Source organism: Erythrolamprus reginae, chromosome Z (genome assembly GCF_031021105.1).
Source record: "Erythrolamprus reginae isolate rEryReg1 chromosome Z, rEryReg1.hap1, whole genome shotgun sequence".
In the NCBI taxonomy this organism is placed as follows: domain Eukaryota; kingdom Metazoa; phylum Chordata; class Lepidosauria; order Squamata; family Dipsadidae; genus Erythrolamprus; species Erythrolamprus reginae.
This window is the reverse complement of record NC_091963.1, coordinates 152,155,533-152,180,709: the sequence shown is the minus strand read 5'-3', so window position 1 is coordinate 152,180,709 and position 25,177 is coordinate 152,155,533. Positions and strand designations below refer to the sequence as shown.

Genomic DNA, 25,177 nt, shown 5'->3' with positions numbered 1-25,177 from the left:
ACCTGCTTGGAGACAGATAGAGGACCGGTGTCTCAATTCCTAAGACTATCAGAAAGTTCCGATGGTCTTAGGCAACCCCTGTGAAAGGGTCGTTCGACCTCCAAAAGGGTCATGACTGACAGGTTGAGAACCACTGTACTAGAGAAACGCTTTCCAATTTGAAATTTCTTATTGGCCAGTGTTTCGGGCAGAGGTGGAGGCTGTAAGACTCACCTGGCATCCCCTGCATTGGGCACTTGCCAGCTCTTCCCCAGCAGGTTGACATCTGACCCCGCTGAGCTGCCATTGGGCATGAGATTGTCATCACCTTCTTGTCCGTTAAAGTTTCCTGGGAAAATAGCAATAGCCTTTAGACTCATAGACTGCTTCGTAGTGCTTTCACAGCCCCCTCTAAGCAGTTTACAGAATCAGCCTCTTGCCCCCAACAATCCGGGACCCCTGGAGCTGGAGCGACACCACCTTCTCAACAACCTTCCCCATAAAGGGAAGGTTGGAGACAGGACGATAGTTGCTAAATACGGCTGGGTCCAGGGAAGGCTTCTTGAGGAGGGGGCGCACAAGTGCCACCTTGTAGAGAGCCAGGAAGGACCCCCCTTTAGAGAAGCGTTGACATTCTCCTGGACCCAGCTCCGTGTCACCTCCCTGCTGCCCGAAACCAGCCAGGAGGGACACGGGTCCAACAAACAGGTGGCGGAACTCACAGCTCCAATGGCCTTGTCCACTTCATCAGGTGTCACAGGGTCAAACTTGCTCCAAACAGGTGGACTAAGACAAGCCCCTGTCAACTCGACTGACTCGTTGTCAGCCGACTCTGCACTCCATTCGGAGTCAAGGTCAGTGCGGATCTGAGCCTACGACACGGACGTGACGCTCCAGGCCTCTGGGCCTCCTGGAAGCCACAAAAGTGGGCTTTGTTCTTGTGGATCTTCTAAACGTCCCAGGAGAAGGCTCACCAACAGCAGGTTGCAGCCGATACGGCACAATACAGCGTCCTGGTAGCAAAAATGGAGCTGTGCGCGGAGCTCCAACTGACCAGAGGGCAGTGCAGGCATGGGTACAAGATTCGACATCTGTGCATGCTTCAGAAGCCAAGTTTCGTGTGAGGATGCACACACGAATGAGATTTCTGCAATTTTCACCATTTATTTGCTTTTGTGCATGCACGCAAGCAAATATATATTAGCAAAAATTGCCAAAATCTCGCTTGCACACGCGTCCTCATGTGAGATTTGGCTTCTGGCGCATGCACAAAAGCGGAATCTCGCGCTGACATGCATGCTCCCACCCACCAGACGCCCACATGTCCACAGCAATCACCAGGAGCTTAGTGCCATTTCTTTGTGAGCCTATATGAGCGCATGATGCGCCAGCAGATTCAAGAGAGGCATTTTCTGAATTTTAGACAATGTTGAGGCCAAAATGTTGGCTTTCACCGCTCCTGCGATGACTATCAGCACTAGCGGCTCATAGCACAGACCGCGGATTAGCTAGAACCAGCTGCCTCCTGAGGTCCGTACTGCCCCCACCCTGCTGGCTTTCCAGAAGGCCATGAAGATCTGGCTTTGGCAACCAGTGAGGAACTTGATACCACCTTGATCCAGACACTAAACAATATTTTTAATGGGTTTTAGATTATTTTATACTGTCTTTTATAAGTTGTACGCTGCCCAGAAGGAGTTGGACAGCCTATGTGTAATAAATAACTAAATAACTAAAAAACTGAATAACTAAATAACAACTAAGTAACTGAATGACTAAATAAATAACTAAATAACAATTAAATAACTGAATAACTAAATAACTAAATGACTAAATAACTAAATAACAATTAAATAACTGAATAACTAAATAACTAAATGATTAAATAGCTAAATAACAACTGAATAACTAAATAACTGAATAACTAAATGACTAAATAGCTAAATAACAACTAAATAACTAAATAATCAAATAACTAAATGACTAGCTGAATAACAACTAACTAAACAATTGAATAACTAAATAACAACTAAATAACTGAATGCCTAAATAAATAACTAAATAACAAGTAAATAACTAAATAAGTGAATAACTAAATAACTAAATGACTAAATAGCTAAATAAAAACTAGACAATTAAATAACTGAATGACTAAATAGCTAAATAATAACTAAATAACTAAACAATAGAATAACTAAATAACAACTGAATAACTAAATAAGTGAATAACTAAATAACTAAATGACTAAATAGCTAAATAACAATTAAATAACTAAATAACTGAATAACTAAATAACTAGATGACTAAATAACTAAATAACAACTAAATAACTGAATGACTAAATAGCTAAATAACAACTAAATAACTGAATAACTAAATAACTAACTAAATAACAACTAACTAACTAAATAAATAAATAAAATAAATAAATAAATAAATAACAACTAACTAACCAATTAAATCAATCAATCAGTCAATCACTAGAGTGTTTGTGGCTGGCTGTGTTCTCCTGGACAGCCATTCCATGGTTATGCTCATCATCTGTTCTCAACCTCCAGATGTGCTCCCAGCCCCACCTGCTCAGGATTTCTTAAAATCACGATGAAAACTGTGGATGCTGAGAAATTCTGACTCCCGGCCCCTTCCCACCTCATAATTTATGACGAAGACCTTTTGTGCCCCCCAAACCAGTAGTGGGCCGCTACCATTATGCTAGTCACCAGTAGTGAAAGTTGCGCTGCGTGCACAGATTTAATTTTCTTGTGTGGGTGCGTGTCCAAGCATATTTTTGCTTCGTGCACATGCGCAGAAGCAAAATCTTGCGAGGGAACACACACGTGCGTGAGATTCCAGCAATTTTTTTGCCTCTGCACATGTGTAGAAGCAAAAAAATAACCAAAGTCTCACATGTGTGTGTCCCCTCACAAGAATTCAGCCCGTTTTTGTTACCTGCATATGCGCAGAAGCAAAAACATGCTGGGACATGCATGCATGCAAGAGAACTGAAGCTGCATGCACAGCGCACCAGTAGCAGTGGTAATGGCGACCCACTCCTGCCCCCCAAACAGGTTGCGTCTTGCACTCTCTGTACTGGTTTCCATTGGTGTCCGGCTGTCTTCCCTGCCCAGGTAAAAAGTGACCAGTGTGACTCCTTACCGCAAAGGCCGCAGAGTTTCTCAAAATAGGACAGTGGGACGGAGACCTCAGCGTGGTGGTTCCCATCAAATCTCACTGAGAGGTTGAAATTTGTTTGGACCCGAACGAAAGTGCCACTCAGGCGCACGGACACTTGCCCCGCAGCCAGAGAGACAGGTAAGGTCACTCGCTTTCCATCTACCTGTACAACAAAGAAGCAGAGAAGGTTCCAGTGATGGGAGCAAGAGGAGAATCACAAGGAGTAGCCATGCAGGAAGTGGGATCAGGCCTGTTAGTAATATGTACAAAACAGTTGGGTTGGCAATACATAAGCAAGCTAACAATGAATGCTTGTATGTACTGAAGTACTATGGCTTTTAAGAGGTGGTGTTGCAAACTGCCACAAGAGGGAGCCAGAAAGCATGATTTTTTTTCTCTCTTTCTGTTCTCTCTGTTCTTTTATGCTGATTCACTGTGACTGATGTAGTAAGCTCTGTGTGTTTGATGGTAGTTTAATGTATTTGTAAGCTGTACAAATCAGCAAAGGTCTGCTGTCTTTGGCACCACCAGTGCACCCTCCAAGGCCGTCGCAGACACACATGCACCTGGCAGGTGCATGCCTGCCCGTCAGCACGAGATTTGGATTCTGTGCTTGTGCAGGAAGCAAAGTCTTACATGAGGACACATGCGTGAGAGCAAGATTTTGGTGATGTGAAAAATCGCCGAAATCTCACTCGCACAAGTGTCTTCACGTGAGACTTCGCTTGCTGTGCATGCGCAGAAGCCAAATTTCATATGGGCAGGCATGTACGTGTGTCAGGGGTGCACAGCTGTGCACGCAACCTGGAAATTGTTCCGGTAGCAGGCCATCACTGGCTGCAATGTATATCTGATATATAAGACAAAGACGGGGTTGTAATATTATTATTGTACTAAGAGATATTGACTGATTTGAATGTGTATGACCAGACTGTTTAACTTGACTGTGCTATTTCTAAAAGTAAACACTATTTTATACACTTTAATCTATCTGTCTTGTATGACTGAATAATTACTCGTATCTCCTGGAATCCCATGTTTTTCCTCTGAGCACGTCCTTGATAACACAAGGGTTCTGTGCACTGCTTAACAAGGCATACTCACAGTTACTCTCCGCCCTTTCAGCAGCACTATCTGGGTCCCGTACACGGTTACGTTGACCGACTTGAGGTAGGAAACCTTGGTGTTGCTCCCGCGGTGTTCGTTGGTTGTCTGGACCTGGAAGGTGGGCTCATCGGATGTAGCGTTGCAGGTGGCGGTGAGCAGGTAGGTACAATTCCCCATGAAATGGAAGAGCCGTCCATCGTACGTTGTGTAATGGGGATCTCCGGAAACTACGCAGGAGGCAGAATCTTTGGGAGACAATAGAGGGTAAGGTTTGGGGGAGAAAATGGGGCCGGCAGCCTCCCCCTCTCTTGATTTGGGTAAAGGACACGTGAAAAGCTGGTTGCTCCCACATATTCACCAGAGCTGTAGGTTTCCTAACTTTCTGAGCATGGGCAGGGTGTTTTTCTTCTTCTCATAGGGGTCTTTATTTATTTATTTAATTTATTTAATCAAATTTATAGGCCTCCCTTCTCCAGTGGACTCATGGCAGCGTACAGAAGTAATAACAGAATACGTTATAAAACCCCACAATATTAAAAACAATCATCGATCGCTCATCCACTCTACTGACCCACTACTGGCCGGAGCAAGGTTGTTATCGCTCAACGACCCCAGACCTGCCAGCAAGGTGTATTTTTAAACCCTTTGAAAGGCCAGGAAGATGGGGGCAGTGCGAATCTCCAGGGGGTGTTGATTCCAGAGGACTGGGGCCACCACAAATAAGCCTCTCCCCTGTGGTCCCGCCAGCTGGCATTGCTTAGCCAACGGGACCCAGAGAAGGCCGATGTTGTGGGATCTGACCGGCCGGTGGGACACGAGGCAGAAAAAGATCCTTTTTTTTTATGTGAAGATGCCATCTAGACTCTGGAAAAATCACTGAAAATTAGGTCATCACCGGGCTCTTACTGGTGCGGAGCTCCAGACTGTATCGGTAGGATCCTACCACTGCTATACACGTTTTCCCAACAAAAGGGACATATTTGGGAGTGATCAGTACTTGGAAAAGAAAAAGAGGTTCAAAAAAGCCGAAAGGTCTTCTCTACGACCACGGGTGTCAAACTCACTGCTTCACATTGTGGTCACATGACATTTTGCAACATTTTCTCCTTCGCGGGGCTGGAGTGGACATTTGTTTGTTTGTATTTATATGCAGCTCACTCCAAAAAGGACTCAGAGTGTCTAACAATAATCATAAATACAACAACAAAATCAGCAATACAATAAAAACAATAATATCATACAAAAAACCTCCCTACTTGCAGTCAATCCTAGTTCCAGGTCTACTGGAAAAGTCAGATCTTAATGGCTTTCCGGAACACCAATAGGGAGGAGATAGCACAGACCTCTGGGGTCAGTGGATTCCAAAGGGTCAGAGATGCCACAGAGAAGGCTCTTCCCCAAGGTCCTGCCAACCAACATTGTTTGGTGGATGGGGCCTGGAGAAGGCCGATTCTGTGGGACCTCGCTGGCCACAGAGAGGTATGAGGTCGGAGGTGGTCCCATAAACAGTCTGGCCCTGACCCATTTAGGGCTTTAAAGGTGATAATCAACACCTTGAATTGTGTTGGGAGACCGACTGGCAACCAATGCAGCTGCCACTTTGGCAACCTTGCTCTAGGGCAATAAAAACAACCCTTGTATTGCCAGGGATCTTTGCTAAATGTCTCTTTTTCTCCTGGAATACAGTGAACGGCACTTCTTTCATCAGAAAGCCAACGTCTTGCTCATTCTTTTGTTGTTCTGTTCCTTTGTGCAGCTGCAATTCTTACCTTTACCAAGCAACCATTTCTGACTGAAACAGTGACACCTGGTAGATTGCAACTTCTACAAAGAACCAACCGGGAAGTTGCTCAGGAGTTGTCTGATCCACGCCCGGCCTCTTTGATGTAGTTTTGAGGGTATGAACAGAATCCGTCAGGAGGGGCTGCCCGGTGGTGGTACCAGAGGGCTGGGAACTCTTAGAAGTGCTAGGCTGGCCAGGGCAGAGCTGAGGGAAGATGGCTCACCTGGTCTGGGGGCAGAAGAGGGAGGTTGCAACGTAGTCGTCGGTTTGGGGGTAGACGTCATCCCAGTGATAACAGAGATGTTGGTAGGGATAGCTGTACTGGTGGTGATGGGAGTGATGGATGTCTTCGTGGCGACGGTGTCGTTGGGAGGCATAGCTGTACTGGTGGTGATGGGAGTGATGGGTGTCTTCGTGGGGACGGTGTCGTTGGAAGGGATAGCTGTACTGGTGGTGATGGGAGTGATGGGTGTCTTTGTGGGGACGGTGTCGTTGGTAGGGATAGCTGTACTGGTGGTGATGGGAGTGATGGGTGTCTTTGTGGGGATGGTGTCATTGGTAGGGATAGCTGTACTGGTGGTGATGGGAGTGATGGGTGTTTTAGTGGGGACGGTGTCGTTGGGAGGGATAGCTGTACTGGTGGTGATGGGAGTGATGGGTGTCTTCGTGGGGACGGTGTCGTTGGGAGGGACAGCTGTACTGGTGGTGATGGGAGTGATGGGTGTCTTCGTGGGGACGGTGTCATTAGGAGGCATAGCTGTACTGGTGGTGATGGGAGTGATGGGTGTCTTCGTGAGGACGGTGTCGTTGGGAGGGATAGCTGTACTGGTGGTGATGGGAGTGATGGGTGTCTTCGTGGGAACGGTGTCGTTGGGAGGGATAGCTGTACTGGTGGTGATGGGAGTGATGGGTGTGATGGGTGTCTTCGTGGGGACGGTGTCATTGGGAGGGATAGCTGTACTGGTGGTGATGGGAGTGATGGGTGTCTTCGTGGGGACGGTGTCGTTGGGAGGGATAGCTGTACTGGTGGTGATGGGAGTGATGGGTGTCTTCGTGGGGACGGTGTCGTTGGGAGGGATAGCTGTACTGGTGGTGATGGGAGTGATGGGTGTCTTCGTGGGGATGGTGTCGTTGGTAGGGATAGCTGTACTGGTGGTGATGGGAGTGATGGGTGTTTTAGTGGGGACGGTATCGTCGGGAGGGATAGCTGTACTGGTGGTGATGGGAGTGATGGGTGTCTTCGTGGGGACGGTGTCGTTGGGAGGGATAGCTGTACTGGTGGTGATGGGAGTGATGGGTGTCTTCGTGGGGATGGTGTCGTTGGTAGGGATAGCTGTACTGGTGGTGATGGGAGTGATGGGTGTTTTAGTGGGGACGGTATCGTCGGGAGGGATAGCTGTACTGGTGGTGATGGGAGTGATGGGTGTCTTCGTGGGGATGGTGTCGTCGGGAGGGATAGCTGTACTGGTGGTGATGGGAGTGATGGGTGTCTTCGTGGGGACGGTGTCGTTGGTAGGGATAGCTGTACTGGTGGTGATGGGAGTGATGGGTGTCTTCGTGGGGACGGTGTCGTTGGGAGGGACAGCTGTACTGGTGGTGATGGGAGTGATGGGTGTCTTCGTGGGGACGGTGTCGTTGGGAGGGATAGCTGTACTGGTGGTGATGGGAGTGATGGGTGTCTTCGTGGGGACGGTGTCGTTGGGAGGGATAGCTGTACTGGTGGTGATGGGAGTGATGGGTGTCTTCGTGGGGATGGTGTCGTTGGTAGGGATAGCTGTACTGGTGGTGATGGGAGTGATGGGTGTTTTAGTGAGGACGGTATCGTTGGGAGGGATAGCTGTACTGGTGGTGATGGGAGTGATGGGTGTCTTCGTGGGGACGGTGTCATTGGGAGGGATAGCTGTACTGGTGCTGATGGGAGTGATGGGTGTCTTTGTGGGGACGGTGTTGTTGGAAGGGATAGCTGTACTGGTGGTGATGGGAGTGATGGGTGTCTTCGTGGGGACGGTGTCATTGGGAGGGATAGCTGTACTGGTGGTGATGGGAGTGATGGGTGTCTTTGTGGGGATGGTGTCATTGGGAGGGATAGCTGTACTGGTGGTGATGGGAGTGATGGGTGTCTTGGTGGGGACGGTGTTGTTGGGAGGGATAGCTGTACTGGTGGTGATGGGAGTGATGGGTGTCTTTGTAGGGACAGTGTTGTTGGAAGGGATAGCTGTACTGGTGGTGATGGGAGTGATGGATGTCTTGGTCGGGACGGTGTTGTTGGGAGGGATAGCTGTACTGGTGGTGATGGGAGTGATGGGTGTCTTCGTCGGGACGGTGTTGTTGGGAGGGATAGCTGTAATGGTGGTGATGGGAGTGATGGGTGTCTTCGTTGGGACGGTGTTGTTGGGAGAGACAGTTGTACTGGTGGTGATGGGAGCGGTGGTGGACAAAATTATTTGGGTGGTGGAACTCTCAGAAGTAGTAGAGGTGGCTGTTGAGATGGTGTTTGGAGGCGCAGTAGTTGGTGGGTGTCCTGGAAAGAAGAATAATTTTGAAATTGGGACCTTCAAGGATTATCCTCTTTTGCCCCCATCGCCTTTCAGAACCTCTACCCAGCAAGGGGTCACCGTCGCCGGCACCTACCAGTACTCCCCCTCAGTGCTTCTCGGGGCTGGCGAGGGTGCACGTGCTCCGTCCCACAAGCGTGTGCCCCCACCATGAGATTTTGCTTCTGCCCATGTGCCCGAAGCAAAATCTTGTGCAATTTCGATGATTTTCACCAATATTTTTGTTTCCACAAGTGCACAGAAATGAAAAATTGGCAAAAATCACCAAAATCACACAAGATTTTGCCTCAGGCACATGGCGCAAAAGTTAAATCTCACATGTGCACATGCATACATGCGCCTGGGCGTGGAGACATGCACACACCTCTGTTTTTTCTAACAGATCACTGATCCCTCCCCTACCGGGTGCAGCCCAACTCTGCCTGTACCCCACACGTGGGTGGGGGGCCTCCACGAGCCATCAAGAAATGGTGGGTTTCTTCTCCATTTTGCTTCTTTCTGCTGCAAACTTCTTTTATGGAAGCTTACCTTACACAACGCAATGAAAACCAACACTTCCCTTCTGCACAGAACCACAGGTGGACTGTCACACCTTTGCGTTGGTGTGCCCCTCTATCCAGCCGGAAAGAAAATGGACAGTACTGCCCACGACCACTGCAGCCTACATCTTCATACCTGTCTGTCTAGGTGTGCAAATCCTGCTTCTCACCTGTGCAAAAGCCCCTCTGCACCAAAATCTTATCCAGCGACACATCCAAGTAGGCATTGTTTCCTCTGATGACCTCAAACGTGACCTGAATTCCAGAAAAAGGGTTAGTCACAAGGATGTCCCTGCTGTTCTCTTGCAGATGCTCCATTGCCCAAACTAACTGGCGCTGATGGGATGATCCAGTTTGGGTAATGAAACACCTGTAAGCCAACAAGAGAGATGAGAGACCAGTCTCGTTTCAACTACAAATATTCTCCTTTATTGGTAGTCAATGATGGTTCATCTGACCCAAAAGCTGGGACCACCGCAGATATGCAGACATCTGTTCCACCCTTCCCACCTTCAAGGCTTGCCTCCTAAAATATGATACCATTGACCTTCTGTGACGGCTGGAAGGGTTGGAAGTGGGAGGCACCGTTTTATGGTGGATCTCCTCCTCTCTGGCCGATCACAGTCGGTGTAAGTGGGAGGACAGAGGTCGACTCCTAGGCCCCTCCTATGTGGGGTGCCTCAAGGGTCGGTCCTCTCTCCTCTCCTATTCAATATCTACATGAAACACTGGGTAAGATTATCTGAAGACACAGGGTGAGTTACCAACAATACGCTGACAATACTCAGTTGTACATTTCCACCCCATGTCAGTTCAATGAAGTGGTGGAAGTGATGTGCCAGTCTCTGGAAGCCATAAGAGTCTGGATGGGAGTCAACAGGCTAAAGCTCAATCCTGACAAGACTGAGTGGCTGTGGGTCCTTCATCCTAAGAATTACTCCATTTGTCTGTCTTTGGTACTCATGGGAGAGATTTCCCCCTCAGATAGGATTTGCAGCTTGGGTATCCTCCTAGATCCATAGCCGAGCAACATCTCTCAGCTGTGGCTAGGGGGGCTTTTGCTCAAGTCCGTCTTGTCTACCAATTGCGACCCTACCTAGACCAGGAGGTGCTCCACACAGTCACTCACGCCCTCATCACATCTTGCCTTGACTATTGCAATGTGCTCTAATTGGGGCTACTCTTGAAGAGCGTTCAGAGACTTCAGTGGGTACAAAGTGAAGTGTCGGGTGTGATAATGGGTATCGCTCCAACTCTATGGGAGCTGCATTGGTCACAAGTCGGTCTCCGGATGCAATTCAAGAGTCCTAAATGGCTCAGGGCCAGACTATTTACCGGACCGCCTCCTACCTCATAAATAAATAAATAAAATATGTAAATTCCTGCTTGTCAATCAACTGCATCAGTACTCCTTGTACGCCCAGGACCCTTAGCCTCCTGTACCGCTAACCTTGCTTGGCTGTGCTCCAGTGTAAGGCAGTGTCACAGATCCGTACAGCCAGTTGGGACCCTGATTCCCCGTACGATTCCAGAGAAAAACAGCGCTTCCTGAAGGTCCCTCCAGCAGGACCCTGAGCTGGGTCTCCACTTCCACGATGCTGTGCATGTGGTAGTAGAATTCAATGCAGGCCTCATAACTCAGGCAGAAAGGTGAGGTGGAGAAACGTGTGGACTCGTTCGGCTTCAGTTGGCCGCTTTCCACGTAGATGTAGTAGCCGTCTAGAAAAAAGCGAGGGAGACCCATCAGGACATCCATGGTCATTATGTCAACACTGACAGGAATGGCACCAGAGGGTGGAGGTCCGGCCACACGGTATTGTAAGCGGTCCTGGTGCTCTCTGAATTTGGTTGCTGACACCTCAAGACGGGATGGCTGTGGGTTTTGCCTCCCAAGGACAATCCCATCACTCGGGGGGGGGCGAACCTCTGACCCCCTCAGAGAAGGTCCGCAACTTGGGTGTCCTCCTCCACCCACAGCTGACCTTAGAACACCACCCCTCAGCTGTGGTGAGCATGTGCAGGAGGCAAAATCTTGTGAGAGGACATGCGAGTGCATGAGATTTCGGCGCATGTGGGGAAGGAAAAAAACCCACCAAAATTTCACATGCGCATGCAGTCCTCTCATGAGATTTTGCTTACTGTGCATGCGCAGGAGAAAAATCTCACTGAGGATGTGCGCTTGCACACTAGCGATGCATAGCTGTGTGCGCATCGTACCGGTAGTGGCTTTACATAGCAATCCCCACCTATGAAGTGTGGCAGGCCAAAGGCCACAACTGAGACGGCTTTGGCCTGGCGTTCACCTAGTTTGGATCATGAACCATGTGCAAGGGGAAAAAAAGCCCCTTCGTTTCCATCTTTGGCTGCGAATATTTTCTTGCATTGCTACACAACGTTGTGTTCTGTGGATTGCTGTCATTCTATGAGACCGACTACTGGGAGGATCCCGAAGTAGACACGGCATTCTTTATTCTTTATTTTGAGCCTTGGTGGTGCGGTGGTTAGAGTGCAGTACTGCAAGCTGCTTCTGCTGACTGCCAGCTGCAGTTCAGCAGTTCAAATCTCACCTCCGGCTCAAATGAGGACCCAGATTGTGGGGGCAAGAGTCTGATTCTGCAAACCACTTAGAGGGGGATGGAAAAGCACCACGAAGCGGCCTATAAATCTAAGTGCTCCTGCTATTTTTGTCCCCCAATTCCAGCGGCAATGAGACCCCCCTGCTTGAGATCCCAGGCGTGTCTCCTTCCTCTTACCACCACTGGGATAATCTCCAGGGGGCCCGGTGTCTTCGGTCGGGGTGCGTTGGTTCGTTCGTTTCCAGGTGTCCCCCAAGGACTCACTCCAGCCACAGAGGGGGTCCGTGTCATTGTCAAAATCACAGCTGGCCAAAATATCTGTGGGGCAGGGAAGGCGGCCAGGCAGAGTCAGCTGGGGTGGGCAGCTTCACCTGGCTATTCTTCAATCCCACTGCCCCATGCCAGTTGCCCACAGGGTTGGGGTTAGGTTACCTTCACAGGGAAAAATGACCACATTGTCCACTGCCAAACCGCGTTTGCCTGCATAGAAGCCTTCGAAGACAAACTAGGAGAGGAAAACCACGGGTGATCACAAGCTGCACAAGATGCCCACAGATGCCCACAGATGCCCACTCAAGTGCTGTGTGTAGCATGGCAGGCAACCATTCTTTTAATTCCCCTCTCTGAAATCAGACCTTGGTTGGGAGACAGGATGGATGCTTCCTGCACAACCCTGCTGGTGAAAACAGGCCCCACTTTGCCCCAGCTTCTAAATGGCTTCCTGCAGCACATTACTGGCCAAAACAGGGGGGGGGGGCACTTCATTTTCGCCCTCCATGGCCTTCAGCAACACTCTGCCTGCCAAAAAGAGGCCACAAGGAGGCCTCATGAGGCTTCTGTGCCATCATTTTTGGCCAGCAGAGGGCTGCATGAAGCCAAAAATGGGCTGCAGGGGACTGTATGCAGCCCATTTTGTCTGGCGGAGGGCTGGTGCTTTGATATTTCCAGTCCACATTTAAGCACTCCATGGACTGGATCCAGCCTATGGGCCTTGAATGTGACACCTTTTGTGGAGATACCTTCTATGCATGTTCAGGAAGGTGAATGATGGCCCCGGCCCTCTGGAACCAGCTCCCTCCAGAGATTCGCACTGCCCCCACCTTCCTCGCCATTCGCAAGAGTTTCAAGACTCATTTATGTCACCAGGCATCGGGAAATTAGAGCGAGCCCCTTCCCCTGTTTATGAGATGTGATGTGTGATTGTGAATGAGTTGGCTGACTGATTTTAGTATGTATGGGATTTTAGTAGTATTTTTTAATTAATTAGATTTGTTGTTGTGTTGGTTTTTGCATTCTGTGAGCTGCCCCGAGTCTTCAGAGAAGGGCGCATACAACTTACAATTACAACAACCACAACAACAACCACAACAAATAATGATAATGATGATGATGATGATGATAATGATAATGATAATGATAATGATAATGATAATGATAATGATAATGATAATGATAATGATAATGATAATGATAATGATAATGATAATGATAATGATAATGATAATGATAATGATAATGATAATGATAATGATAATGATGATAAATCATGCATGTGAGATTGCCAAAATCTCTCTCGTGCATGCGTGCCCTCGTGAGATTTTGCTTCCTGTGCATGCACAGAAGCGAAATCTCACTCAGACGCACAGAGGCGCATGCCAGAGACACAAAGCTGCACACACAGCACACCGGCTGCAGCACGTGACCCCCTTTTTGTTTTACAAATTCAAGATCATCAAAGGGGGCAAACTCACATAGCCACTGCCTCATTTAGCAATGGGACTTTTGGACTGAATAATGAGGACTACCTACTCCCAAAGGGCCATAGCAAGACCTCCCCAGCATATTATGTCCCCTTCGACCACCTTACCTGGATGTCCCCCCTCCCAGTATAATTAGCGAATCCTCTCTTCCAGTTGGGACCTTGTTCTCCTTGGATAGTCAGGAACGGGACCCCCAGGTCTCCCCCTATTGACAGGAGACACAAAGAGGAAATGGCGTTTACTCAAGGGGCCTTTGGGGGGAGGGGGAGAGGCTGTGTCCCCTTCGGAAGGCCCAGGAACCTGCCTGGGGGAGCCGTGTAGATCTTCAGGGCCGCATCGTTGGAGACGCCATGGAGAGTGTAGAAGAACTTCAGGCCAAGGCAGCCTCCCGAACGGAACAGGGGGCTCTTCAGGAAGCCTCTTCCAGGACTCGTCCCATCGAAAGAGTCCAGCAACATGTAGGAACCAACTGCAACGACAGTGGAAAGGATCTGAATTTGGCTTTGGGACAAAGAGTCTGCGTGGGTGGGGTGCCGTGGTGGGTTCTACCGGGGCGGTTCAGAGTGCCCCACTGATAGGAACCCACTGATGACACAATTTTTGGCGGTTCTTTTCCGCTGTCTCCTTCCGTGTCGGAAGAGGCCCTCAGCTGTGCTTAGGACATAGAAACAGAGAAGGTTGGCTTTTTTATTTATTTTATAATATAAAACACACACACAACATATAACAAGGGCACAGTGATTGTGCCCACTACCACACAATCATCCGTACCCCACCACCAATCGGGGGTGTTTCTTTTATAAACCATTTTAACCCAAGAGCAAAGTATCTATTTACATATTATAAAACGATTCCAATTTGTTTCTTGTAGCTTGGTCTCGGATTCTACTCATCATATATCGTCTTAGCTTGTCCCATCGCCCCATCAGTTGTCGCAAATCACTTCCATTGACGGCAGAAGAAGACCTCATGGTCCACCGAGTCTGCCCTTATACTATTTCCTGTGTTTTATCTTAGGATGGATCTATGTTTATTCCAGGCATGTTTCAATTCAGTGACTGCGGATTTACCAACCACGTCTGCTGGAAGTTTGTTCCAAGCATCTACTCCTCTTTCAGTCAAATAATATTTTCTCATGTTGCTTTTGATCTTTCCCCCAACTAACTTCAGATTGTGTCCCCTTGTTCTTGTGTCCTATTAAAAACACTTCCCTCCTGAACCTTATTTAACCCTTTCACATATTTAAATGTTTCGATCATGTCCCCCTTTTCCTTCTGTCCTCCAGACTCTACAGATGGAGTCCATGAAGTCTTTCCTGATACGTTTTATGCTTAAGACCTTCCACCATTCTTGGACCCGTAGGACAAAGAATAAAGAATAAAGGTCAGCATTCAGAGGAGTTCGGGTGGGTGGGCTTCTTCCCACATGGAAGCACCAGTAAACAATTGCCAAAAATTGCGTTGTCAATGGGTTCCTACCAGTGTGGTGCTGTAGACCGACGAGGTGGTGGCGGAAGCAGGTAAAATAATGATGATGATGATGATGATGATAATAATAATAATAATAATAACAACAACAACAAAGCAACAACATTATTATTATTATTATAACAACAATAACAATATTATAATATTATTATTATTATTATTATTATTATTATTATTATTATTATTATTATTATTATTATTAATTAGATTTGTATGCTGCCCCTCTCCGAGGACTCGGGGCAACTATGAAAAGGCTGAGGCCGTGCCGTGCAGCCTGGGCCATAAAAACCGCCGGAGAGATGGTGCCCATCATGAGTCAACAGACAGGTTCATGGTCTATAGAACGGGGAAGGGTTTGAAGATAAGCAGAGACCACTGTAGGAGCGAAAGAAGCCAACTTTATTCCAAGAGTGAATGCATCGAAATCTTCAAACTTATTTTTTCAGCCAGCTTTCTTACAGGAATGTTATCTCTATGCAACTTCCTGCTAGGTACATGCACAGTTTACATGATAGGGTCATTCATGCACAATGTACAGCATACATACTGTTGCAAAATCGAGGGAAGTCTTGGCAGTAGGCCTTGAGATGTTGGCAAAAGCACTCCGGTTGCATTTTTGCTACAAGCTAGAATTTCCCCAGGCCTTGCGGCCTACCCAGAGCTCCGTGGTTGCAAAACCTAGGGTTCAAAACTCATGCTAACTTATGCTAACAGCATCATGTGAACTGAGCACCCTTATGTGGCTTTGGATCACAGCTAGGCGTGCCCAACCATGTGACCTTAGACCTAAATACTACAATAACCCATGGTCTCCTCAACAGCGACTCAGCCCGAGTGAGTCAAGACTCAAGAATTTCACAGAAACTCCACCTTTAATGTCCTTGCCCACAAGGTACTTTACCCCCAATCGTTGCGTTAAAGCAAGGCGCCACGCACGCAGGGCTGCCAGCATTCCTAATAAAGGAATCTTTTGTGTGAGTGGTCTTAGGAGTTTGAAAGGATGCCTACATTAGATCTGAGTACAGCCAGCCTCTACTGGCGGACAATCCAGTCCAAAGTATCTCCGAGTCCACGTTGGGCCACCAAATTGATGAGGATTAGCACAAGACCCACCCCTCACTCTGGGTTTTCTCCCCAGGAGCATGCAACAGATTCAAACTTAATATTAATCGCTCCAAACTTGACTGTAAAAAATATGACTTCAGCAATCGAGTTGTCGAAGCGTGGAACTCATTACCTGACTCAGTAGTGTCAACCCCTAACCCCCAACATTTCTCCCTTAGACTCTCCACGATTGACCTCTCCAGGTTCCTAAGAGGTCAGTAAGGGGCGAGCATAAGTGCACCGGTGTGCCTTCTGTCCCCTGTCCAATTGTCTCTCCTTATCTCATATATCATATATCTTTTCTTCCTTTCATATATCTTCTTCTCTATTTTTATATCTTTTCTTCTATCCTTTCCTTTATATATAATACTACATATCTATTCTCTTCAATATGTATTGTGTATTGGACAAAATTAATAAATAATAAAATAAATAAAAATAAATTCAAAAATGATCTGGCTGGTTGCCAGAAATTGACCAATAAGATCACACAGGGTTGGCCTTCTCCAGGTCCCGTCGACTAAGCAGTGTAGGTCGGTGGGACTACAGGGGAGGGCCTTCTCTGTGGCTGCCCTGGCTCTATGCCCCCCCCCCCCCGATGTCCATATTGCTTCCACTCTACTGGCCTTCTGAAAGGCTACGAAGACCTGCCTTTGCCAGCCTTGAATATTTACATCTGTCACAGTCAAATTGTGTTTGAGTGGTATGCATGTGAGTTGGTTGGACTACTTACTTACTTACTTACTTACTTACTTACTTACTTACTTACTTACTTACTTACTTACTTACTTACTTACTTATTTGATTTGTATGCCGCCCCTCTCCGAAGACTTGCTTTGTGGGTTTTTGTACCAGGGTTTTTATTGTTTTAATATTTAATCTTGACTTCTTTTTATTATTGTAGTGTATTTTTTATACTGCTGTAAGCCAGCCCAAGTCCCATTGTGATTGGGTGGCACAGAATTCGAATTAAATAAAGAAGTAAATAAAGTTATTAATTTGAGGCACTGAAGCGTCCCACCTGCTTGATGAAAAAATGACCCGGAATTACAAGGAAAATGAAACCTCTGCTTGCATTGGAGGAAAACACCTTAGTGATACCTGCTCCACCAGATGGGACCTCCTTGTCCAGCGCATACTCACATCCAGGCCTGGAGAAGTCGTCCGACGGCCCCACACCAGGCTCATCATTGCCAGGCACTTGAATCCAGCTCACATCTCCTTCTTCTGGGTTGCTCCATCCACAGAGGTCCATCGGAGTGTCAAAATCGCATTTGGTCAGACAGGCTGTAGGAGAGGGAGGGGGAAAAGAATGAGGACCCCCCCTGTACAGCAAAACCCTTCTTCAGAGGAGTGGTATGTACGTAGGTTGTGACCCACCAGCAGCCCACATGCAGCCGATAGCAGATCCCATTTGAGACCAACATGATGATTGGGCAGCTGGCACCGGTGAAGGGCCGCCCGTCTCCGGCACCACTGCTACGCCCTGCAAGGCTGTTGCGAGTGTGCGGACATCTGGCGGGTGTGCGAGTGCCTGTCGGCACGAGATTTGGCTTATGTGCATGCCCAGCAAGTGAAATCTCATGTGAGGATGTGTGCGCAAACAAGTTTTTGGTGATGTTTTTGCTTCCGCGCTTTCTCAGGAGCAAAACGTTGGTGAAAATCGCCAAAATCTCACCCGCGCTCATGTCCTCACATAAGATTTCACTTGCTGTACATGCGCATAAGCCAAATCTCCACAGAAGTGCGCATCGGGGATGCAAAGATCCATGTGCATCCTGGGATTTCCTACCGGGACCCCGTAACCAGCAGCCCATTACTGGCTGGCATTCAAGTTGGACAGGGAAGAGGATGGTGAGGGCTCGGTGCCTGAGGCAAAGGTTCAGCCAGGGCCTTTGGAACCTCCAGCACTTCATAGCAGCAATGAGGAAGAAGGGGCTTCTCCTCTTCTAGATGCAAGAGCCCACAATGCTACCAAGAGACAGGAATGGTTACTCCAGAGGAGGTCTCCTAGGGAGTAAGACTGGGGGCTAATTGACCACTTCCCTAGTAGTCTACTTAAGAACAGTAGAGGCAGCTGTTTTATCTACCTATCTACCTATGTACCTCCCTCCTTCCCCACATACTTACCTACCTTTCTGTCTATCTACCTACCTACCTATCTATCAATCTATCTATCTACCTACCTACTTACCTACCTACCAATCTAATCTATCAATCATATCTATCAATCATATCTACCTACCTACCTACCTTTCTATCTACCTACCTACTTATCTATCTTATCTATCAATCATATATATCATTCATATCTACCTACTTGCCTACCTACCTATCTACCTACCTACTTACCTACCTTTCTATCTACCTACCTACTTACATACCTACCTATCTATCTAATCTATCTCTCTTATCTATCAATCATATCTGTCAATCATATCTATCTATCTATCTATCTATCTATCTATCTATCTATCTATCTATCTATCTATCTATCTATCTACCTACCTACTTACCTACCTACTTATCTATCTTATCTACCAATCATATCTATCATTCATATCTACCTACTTACCTACCTACCTATCTACCTATCTACCTATCCCCCCAAATGAATGCGTCAGTGGCAGAGAATTCTGGGAGTTCTCCAAGTCCTCTCCTAGCCCACCCATCTTAAAACCACCTACGGATGAGAAATACTGTGCTGAATTGTGAATGTGTTGTGTGTGTGTGTGTGTGTGTGAAGATTGCTTACGTGAACAAGGCCCAGGTTGGATGAAGATGTTGTCCAGAGCCAGCACAATGTCTCCCACGCTCACCTGTTTGCCTTTGAAAACAACCTGCATAGAATGACAGATTGTGGTTTGTTCCTGCTCTCTAAATAGGGCATTTTGCACAACTGTAGTGGGTTGCTACCAGTGCGGTAGTGAACTGTACACCGGTAGCGGCCTCCAGACTGCGCAATTTGCACACAACCCTTCACGCGGCATTCCTGTATCTGCCGCCATCTCTCTTTTTCAATTTTTATACTTTTTTTTCAGATTTAAATTTTTTATTTTTCTCCACCATAAAATAAAACAATATATAATTACTAAAACAATACTTATAATCAAACATATATAAAACTTTTCTTTTCCACATTAAACCTTCAATGGAGGCTCTTATCTCTCATTACTCTTCTAGACTAAATTTTTTTATAAAATTCTTACAACATTATCAATTATTAAACCTCTAACTATATAAAAAAAACTCTTATTCCACCTTATTGTAAAAACTTGCATTACAACAGTATGAACTTTTACAAAATCTCTTTTGCCTAAATCTGGATAATATATATAAGTAATAGAGTAATACAGGTTATACATACATACATATATATATATAATGGAAACCTTTCTTAATACATCATATACTCCACAAAATAAAGTTCTATGTATTTAAACCAAGAACATTAACTAAGATTCGTGTTGAATCATTGTTTAGTGCTACCACCATTTCTTATCTTGGCCGTCTGGTTACCAATATTCAAATTAACTCTAAAACATGCTGGGGCGCATGCACGCATGCAAGACAACTACTAGCAGTGGTAAACGACGATTGTTTTATGAAATTCAGATCAGACAAGGGCCAAGCGCTTACGGTGTAATGGACTGACAAGACTGTCTTGTTTATATTGTACTCTGCCAAGAGTCACCTTGATAGGTAGGTACAACCAAATAATATTGCACCTTTGTTGTCGCTGGGAACAACAAAATAAAATACTGGTGGATGGATGGATAGATAGATAGACAGACAGACAGACAGACAGATAGATAGGTAGAGATACATAGGTATATAGATTAAATATACTGCTCAAAAAAATAAAGGGAACACTTAAACAACACAATATAACTCCAAGTCAATCAAACTTCTGTGAAATCAAGCTGTCCACTTAGGAAGCAACACTGATTGACAATCCATTTCACCTGCTGTTGTGCACATTCAGTGAGAATATTTCATTCACTCAGATCTAGGAGGGGTTCTTTGAGTGGTCCCTTTAATTTTTTGAGCAGTGTATATAGATGTAGATACCGCATGAGTGACTGGACGCATGTGAGAGAAAGATTTTGGAGACTTTTTTGCTTTCACAAGTGCGCCAAAGCCAAAGATTGCCGAAATCTTGCGTGCGCGTGTTTCCTGGCGTGCAGCTCCATTTTCGCTGCTGGTGCGCAGTGTGGCACATCCTGGGTAGCAACCCAATGCTGGTCATAGCTTGAGTTGTCTTCCCTCCATCCCCCCCCACTTGCCTTGAAGGGGCGCGGAGTCTGGGCCGGAACTGTGACTTCCCCTGTCAGCCAGGCGCTGCTCTGCTGTCCTTTCCGAGTCCACAAGGTGGCGACAGTGCCCGAAGCGTTAAGGATCTCGACGCTCAGCTGATTTTCCAGGCTCAGGCCATACAAATAATATAGGAATCGAACGCAGACCTCCGCCCCGGCCGGGTCCACATTCGGGCTTTCAAGGTGCACGAACCCGCTAGCTGCTGGGTGGATGTAATTGCCTCCTGGAAAGGGACACAAACCGCGGCCCTTTTAGGGTGAAGGGGCCAGGCCAACGGGGCCCCTGCCAAGTCTCTCACCAGCTACGCCCTGAAGGAGGGCAGAGTTTTGTAGGGAGGGTCTTTCTGGGAGTCCAGGGCCTACTCCAGATTGCGGGGAAGCTCGGCCAGGAGCAGGAATACTTTTCTGACACACCTATTCACCCCCTGTCTCTGCCTTTCATCCCTAGAGTTTTGCTAGCAGCAATGACTCTTCCATCCCGAGGAGCAGCCCATAGATTTCCACCGCTCTCCTCTCCTCTGCCTTCTGCACATCCACACCAGGCTGAAATGCTCCCGGGTCACTCATGCTTGTCGATCGTTGGCGAGCCGGGTGCGACGGCAGCATGGGGCTCCGCCTACTCATCCAGAAGCTTTTGGTTCTTTTACCCTCTGCACATGCACAGAATACTTTGCGCATGCACAGGGGGTAAAAGAACCCAAACACCGAAGAGGGAAGGGCCCCAGAGCAAGGTGGCAGCAGGGAGAGGTCCCTGCAAGGATCCAGGGCAGTGAAGGGCCGCTCGGCTTCAGCGTTACTGGTGTGGCCTCCAAGGCCGGCACGGGCGCGCAAGCACCTGTCGGTGCAAGATTTGGCTTCTGTGCATGTGCAGAAAGTGAAATCTCGCATGGGGGGGTGCTCACGAGTGAGATTTCTGCAATTTCTGCCAATATTTTTGCTCCTGCGCGTGCCAAAATTTCAATGGCGTGAGTGTCCTGAGACAAGGTTTTGCCTGCTGCGCATGTGCAGAAGCCAAATCTGGTGCGGGGACATGTGTGTGTGTGTCAGGATGCACAGCCGCATGCGGACCCTGGAATGTTCTACTGGGACTGCACACCGGACTGCGTAATCAGCAGCCCATTACTAACAAGGACAGGCGGTACCCACCCATGGGCCGCCTGTCTATGTCGGGGTCTTTCGAGGGTGTTGGCCTGAGACGGGGCCCAGCAGAGCCTCCGTGGAAGAGACCAAGGCTGCCGCTAAGGCTCTTACCCCGTATGATGTTTCCTTCGGGGGGTCCGGGGCTCTCCCCTGGTTTCTGCCCCTGCGCTCTGCGCCACTGGCCATCGGGGCGCTGGCTCCAGTCGCAGAAGGGACGGTCGGCATCGTCAAAGTCACAGTAGTCTAAGAGGAAGCAAAAGGTCAGCCCCTCCAGCCACCAATACACAGCCCTCCCTTCTCCCGGTGCAAGCGATGCTGGGTTTCCCAGCGCTTGGAAGCTCCTGGCTCATCACCGCATGGCCGCTCTCTGCGGAGGGATGGAGGGGGAAAAGTTGGGAGTTGCGGGACGCCTCCTTTACCCCTCTGCCTCCAAAGCCACCAGGTGTCCCTCCGAGGCAGGTGCATAGAAGGGGGGCCTTGCCGCCTCTGGGATTAGGGCAGTGCAGGGGAAGGAAGGAAGGAAGGAAGGAAGTAGAGAGGGAGGAAGGAGAGAAGGGAAGGGAAGGTGGGAAGGAAGGAGGGAGAGAGGAAAGAAGGGAGGAAGGAAAGGAAGGAAGGAAGGGATGGAAAGAAATGGAAGGCAGGAAGGAAGGAAAAGGTAAGAAGGAAGGGAGGGGATGGAGAAAAAGGGAGGGAAGGAAGGAAAGAAGGAAAGAAAAAAGGAAGGAAGGGATGGAAAGAAATGGAAGGCAGGAAGGAAGGGAATGTAAGAAGGAAGGGAGGGAGGGAGAAAAAGGGAGGGAAGGAAGGAAAGAAAATGAAGGAAGGAAAGAAGGAAAGAAAGAATTATATAGCTGGTGGAAAGTATTGAAAAGTTAAAATTTTAATGATAGCAATATTACATAGAGATATTTTATTGATATGTTTACTTTTCTGTATTGATCTAAACTACAATTAATTTTCTCTTTCTGTATTAAGAATACTTCTATGCTGAGCGGAGCCATTGTAGCTCCTTTTTATGTTAAATGTAGTGTCTTATCAATTGAATGTTTGTTCGTTTTGTTATGTCTTTTATTTTGAAAACTAATAAAAATATTTTTTTTTAAAAAAGGAGAGAAACGGAGGGAAGGAAGGAAAGAAAAGGAAGGGATGGAAAGGGAAGGCAGGAAGGAAGAAAAAGGAAAGAAGGAAGGGAGGGGTGGAGAAAAAGGGTGGGAAGGGAGGAAGGAAAGAAAGAAAAGGAAGGAGGAAGGGAGGGGGTCAAGGAGCTACAAATATTCTCCTTCGTTGGAAAGGAAATAGTACTCACAGTCTGAGGTCAGGGTCTTCTGCAGGATCTCCACATCTGGAACCGAGTGTACCCTGAAACGGCAGAGGAGAGGGAGGGGCAGAGAGAGTTGACTTCCACACGGAGACAAAGTAGGAGTAGCTTGGCCCCCACACCCCTCCCCAACCCATTACTGTAGCCAGAGGTCCAGTGGGACAGGCAACACCCAGAGACACCCCCCTCTGAGGAGCTCCCTCACTGCGGCCCACATGAGCTTCCCATGGTGTGGTGTGGGTCTGCCTTGCCCTCCAAGAGAGTACATAACTGGTTGGGTTTGGCAATATATAAACAAACTAAACATGCATGCTTAAATGTATTGAAACATTATTGCTTTAAGAGTTGATGTAGCAGATGGCCACAAGAGGGAGCCAGAAGCATGATTCTCTCTCTCTCTCTGCTATTCTGTTACTTCTCTGTTTGGTATTGCTGATTCATTGTGACTGCTATAGTAAGAACTCCAAGCTGTGTTCAAAGCTGGTTTATGTATTTGTAACCTGAACAAGTACAATTTATAGTATTGTATACATATTGTGAGATTTAACTGTATGATTAGGACTGTTCTTGACGAAAATATCTGCCAAGGTAAATAATATTTTTATACACTTAATGTATCTGGATTGTATTACTCAGCCATTACTCGTACCTCTGGGCTATCGGCTGGATATTTGCTAGAACTCCATGTGAAGTCCGTGCAACTGGACCAAAGCCCCTGCCTATGTAGTTTGAGTGCATGATATGACTGTATGTATGTTTTTTATATTGGGGTTCTTTGCTTTTAGATTTTTAAATGTACAAATGTTATTTTAGATTTTGAATTATTAGATTTGTCAATGTATATTGTTTTTGTCACTGCTGTGAGCCGCCCCGAGTCTGCGGAGAGGGGCGGCATACAAATCTAATTAATAACAATAATAATAATAATAATAATAATAATAATAATAATAATAATAATAATAATAATATTCAACGGCAACATTTTGTGACTAGTCCAAATTCGCTTCTTCAAGCCCAAAAGGAGATTTTTTGGGTTAGGCCCAGGGTCAAAGGTCAATTTTCTTTCCATCCCTTCCTTCTTTCCCTGTCTTTCCATTCATTCCTTCCTTCGTTCCTTCCCTTTTTTTCCATTCCTTCCTTTCCTAGACCAGAAGCATCAAACTGGATTTTTTTTGAGGCCCAGATCAACATTGTAGCTCTCCTCCATGGGGCCGGCTGGGGGGAGATGGGAAGGGGCCTCCTGTAACACCTTGCCGGCCAAAACGGGGCACAGAGGAATGTTGAGTGAGGCCCCTGTGCTCTGTATTCAGCCTGGATGGCCTCCTGTGGCACTTTGCCGGCTAAAAATGGGGTGCATTGGGACACAAGAGCCCCCAGTGCACCCATTTTGGCTGTTGGAAGCACCCCAGGCTAGTCCTTTGCTGTTTCCAGGGCAGCCTTCGCCGGCCACATTGAAGCACCCTGCAGCCGGATTGCAGACCGCGAGCCTTGAGTGCCAAGGTTCCAGATAGCATCCGAACTAAATCAGAGCCTGAGTCAAAAGTCCAATGTATTGCTGGAACCATCCTGACCCCTCCATAAGGAAACCTGGGTCTGAGTTTCCCACCCAAGGCACACCTGGGGATGGAGTTTAAAGGAGATGCAGTTGCGAGGGGCATTTGTTGGGAACAAATGCTGAATCCATCTGGTGTTGAGAGAGTGGCCTGCATTCCCAGCTATCAAGTTTCCCAGGAAGCATCTGAACTAAATCAGAATCTGAGTCAAAGTACACTTCAAAGGTCCAGTTTATTGCCAGAGCCATCCTGGCACCTACGCTGGGAATCCTGAATCTGAGCTTCCCACCCAGTTGAAAGTTCACATCCCTTGTTTTCCAACCACCCACAAACCTGTCACGTTGCTTACTCGGATTGTGCCAGTGTGGCCAGTCCTCCTTCCACTTCCGCCCAGGTGGGTGGGCACAGGATGGCCTTCACCCCCTTGTGAAAATCATCACTCCCAAGTTCCCATCAACATAAAGGCTTCTTCAGATAGTGTGGCAAATTGTTGATTTATCACCAGCTTGACATAGAGTTTGGCATCCCTGCCCTATACCCTTTCAGACAAGTGACAACTCTCTTCTTAAAACCCTCCAGCAATGAAGCACCCAGGGCCTCTGGTGGCAAGTTGTTCCGCTGGTTAATTGATCTCACTCTTAGGAAAATTCTCCCAAGAGAATTTTAATTTAATGTAATTTAATTTTTAATGTAATTTTTAATTCAATTTTAATTTAATTTTAATTCAATTTTTAATTTAATTTAATGTTTAATTCAATTTTTAATTTAATTTAATTTTTAAT

The 25,177-nt window shown here is 47.2% G+C and overlaps 1 protein-coding gene across 1 annotated transcript in view; it reads right to left on the bottom strand.

Annotated features, from left to right (window-relative positions):
• The window catches only part of ZAN (zonadhesin), a 49,446-nt gene that overhangs the window by 23,642 nt on the left and 627 nt on the right, over nt 1-25,177 (bottom strand). The window contains exons 2-17 of the mRNA XM_070728736.1: nt 22,831-22,883; nt 21,633-21,836; nt 20,352-20,605; nt 17,858-18,014; nt 17,167-17,352; nt 13,779-13,943; nt 13,582-13,679; nt 12,147-12,219; nt 11,892-12,032; nt 10,635-10,857; nt 9,309-9,508; nt 6,268-8,565; nt 5,168-5,257; nt 4,259-4,506; nt 3,137-3,317; nt 214-328 (exon numbers count right to left, since the gene is read on the bottom strand). Coding sequence (XP_070584837.1) covers nt 214-328; nt 3,137-3,317; nt 4,259-4,506; nt 5,168-5,257; nt 6,268-8,565; nt 9,309-9,508; nt 10,635-10,857; nt 11,892-12,032; nt 12,147-12,219; nt 13,582-13,679; nt 13,779-13,943; nt 17,167-17,352; nt 17,858-18,014; nt 20,352-20,605; nt 21,633-21,836; nt 22,831-22,883 — 4,686 coding nt within the window. The remainder of the gene's footprint in view (nt 1-213; nt 329-3,136; nt 3,318-4,258; nt 4,507-5,167; nt 5,258-6,267; nt 8,566-9,308; nt 9,509-10,634; nt 10,858-11,891; nt 12,033-12,146; nt 12,220-13,581; nt 13,680-13,778; nt 13,944-17,166; nt 17,353-17,857; nt 18,015-20,351; nt 20,606-21,632; nt 21,837-22,830; nt 22,884-25,177) is intronic.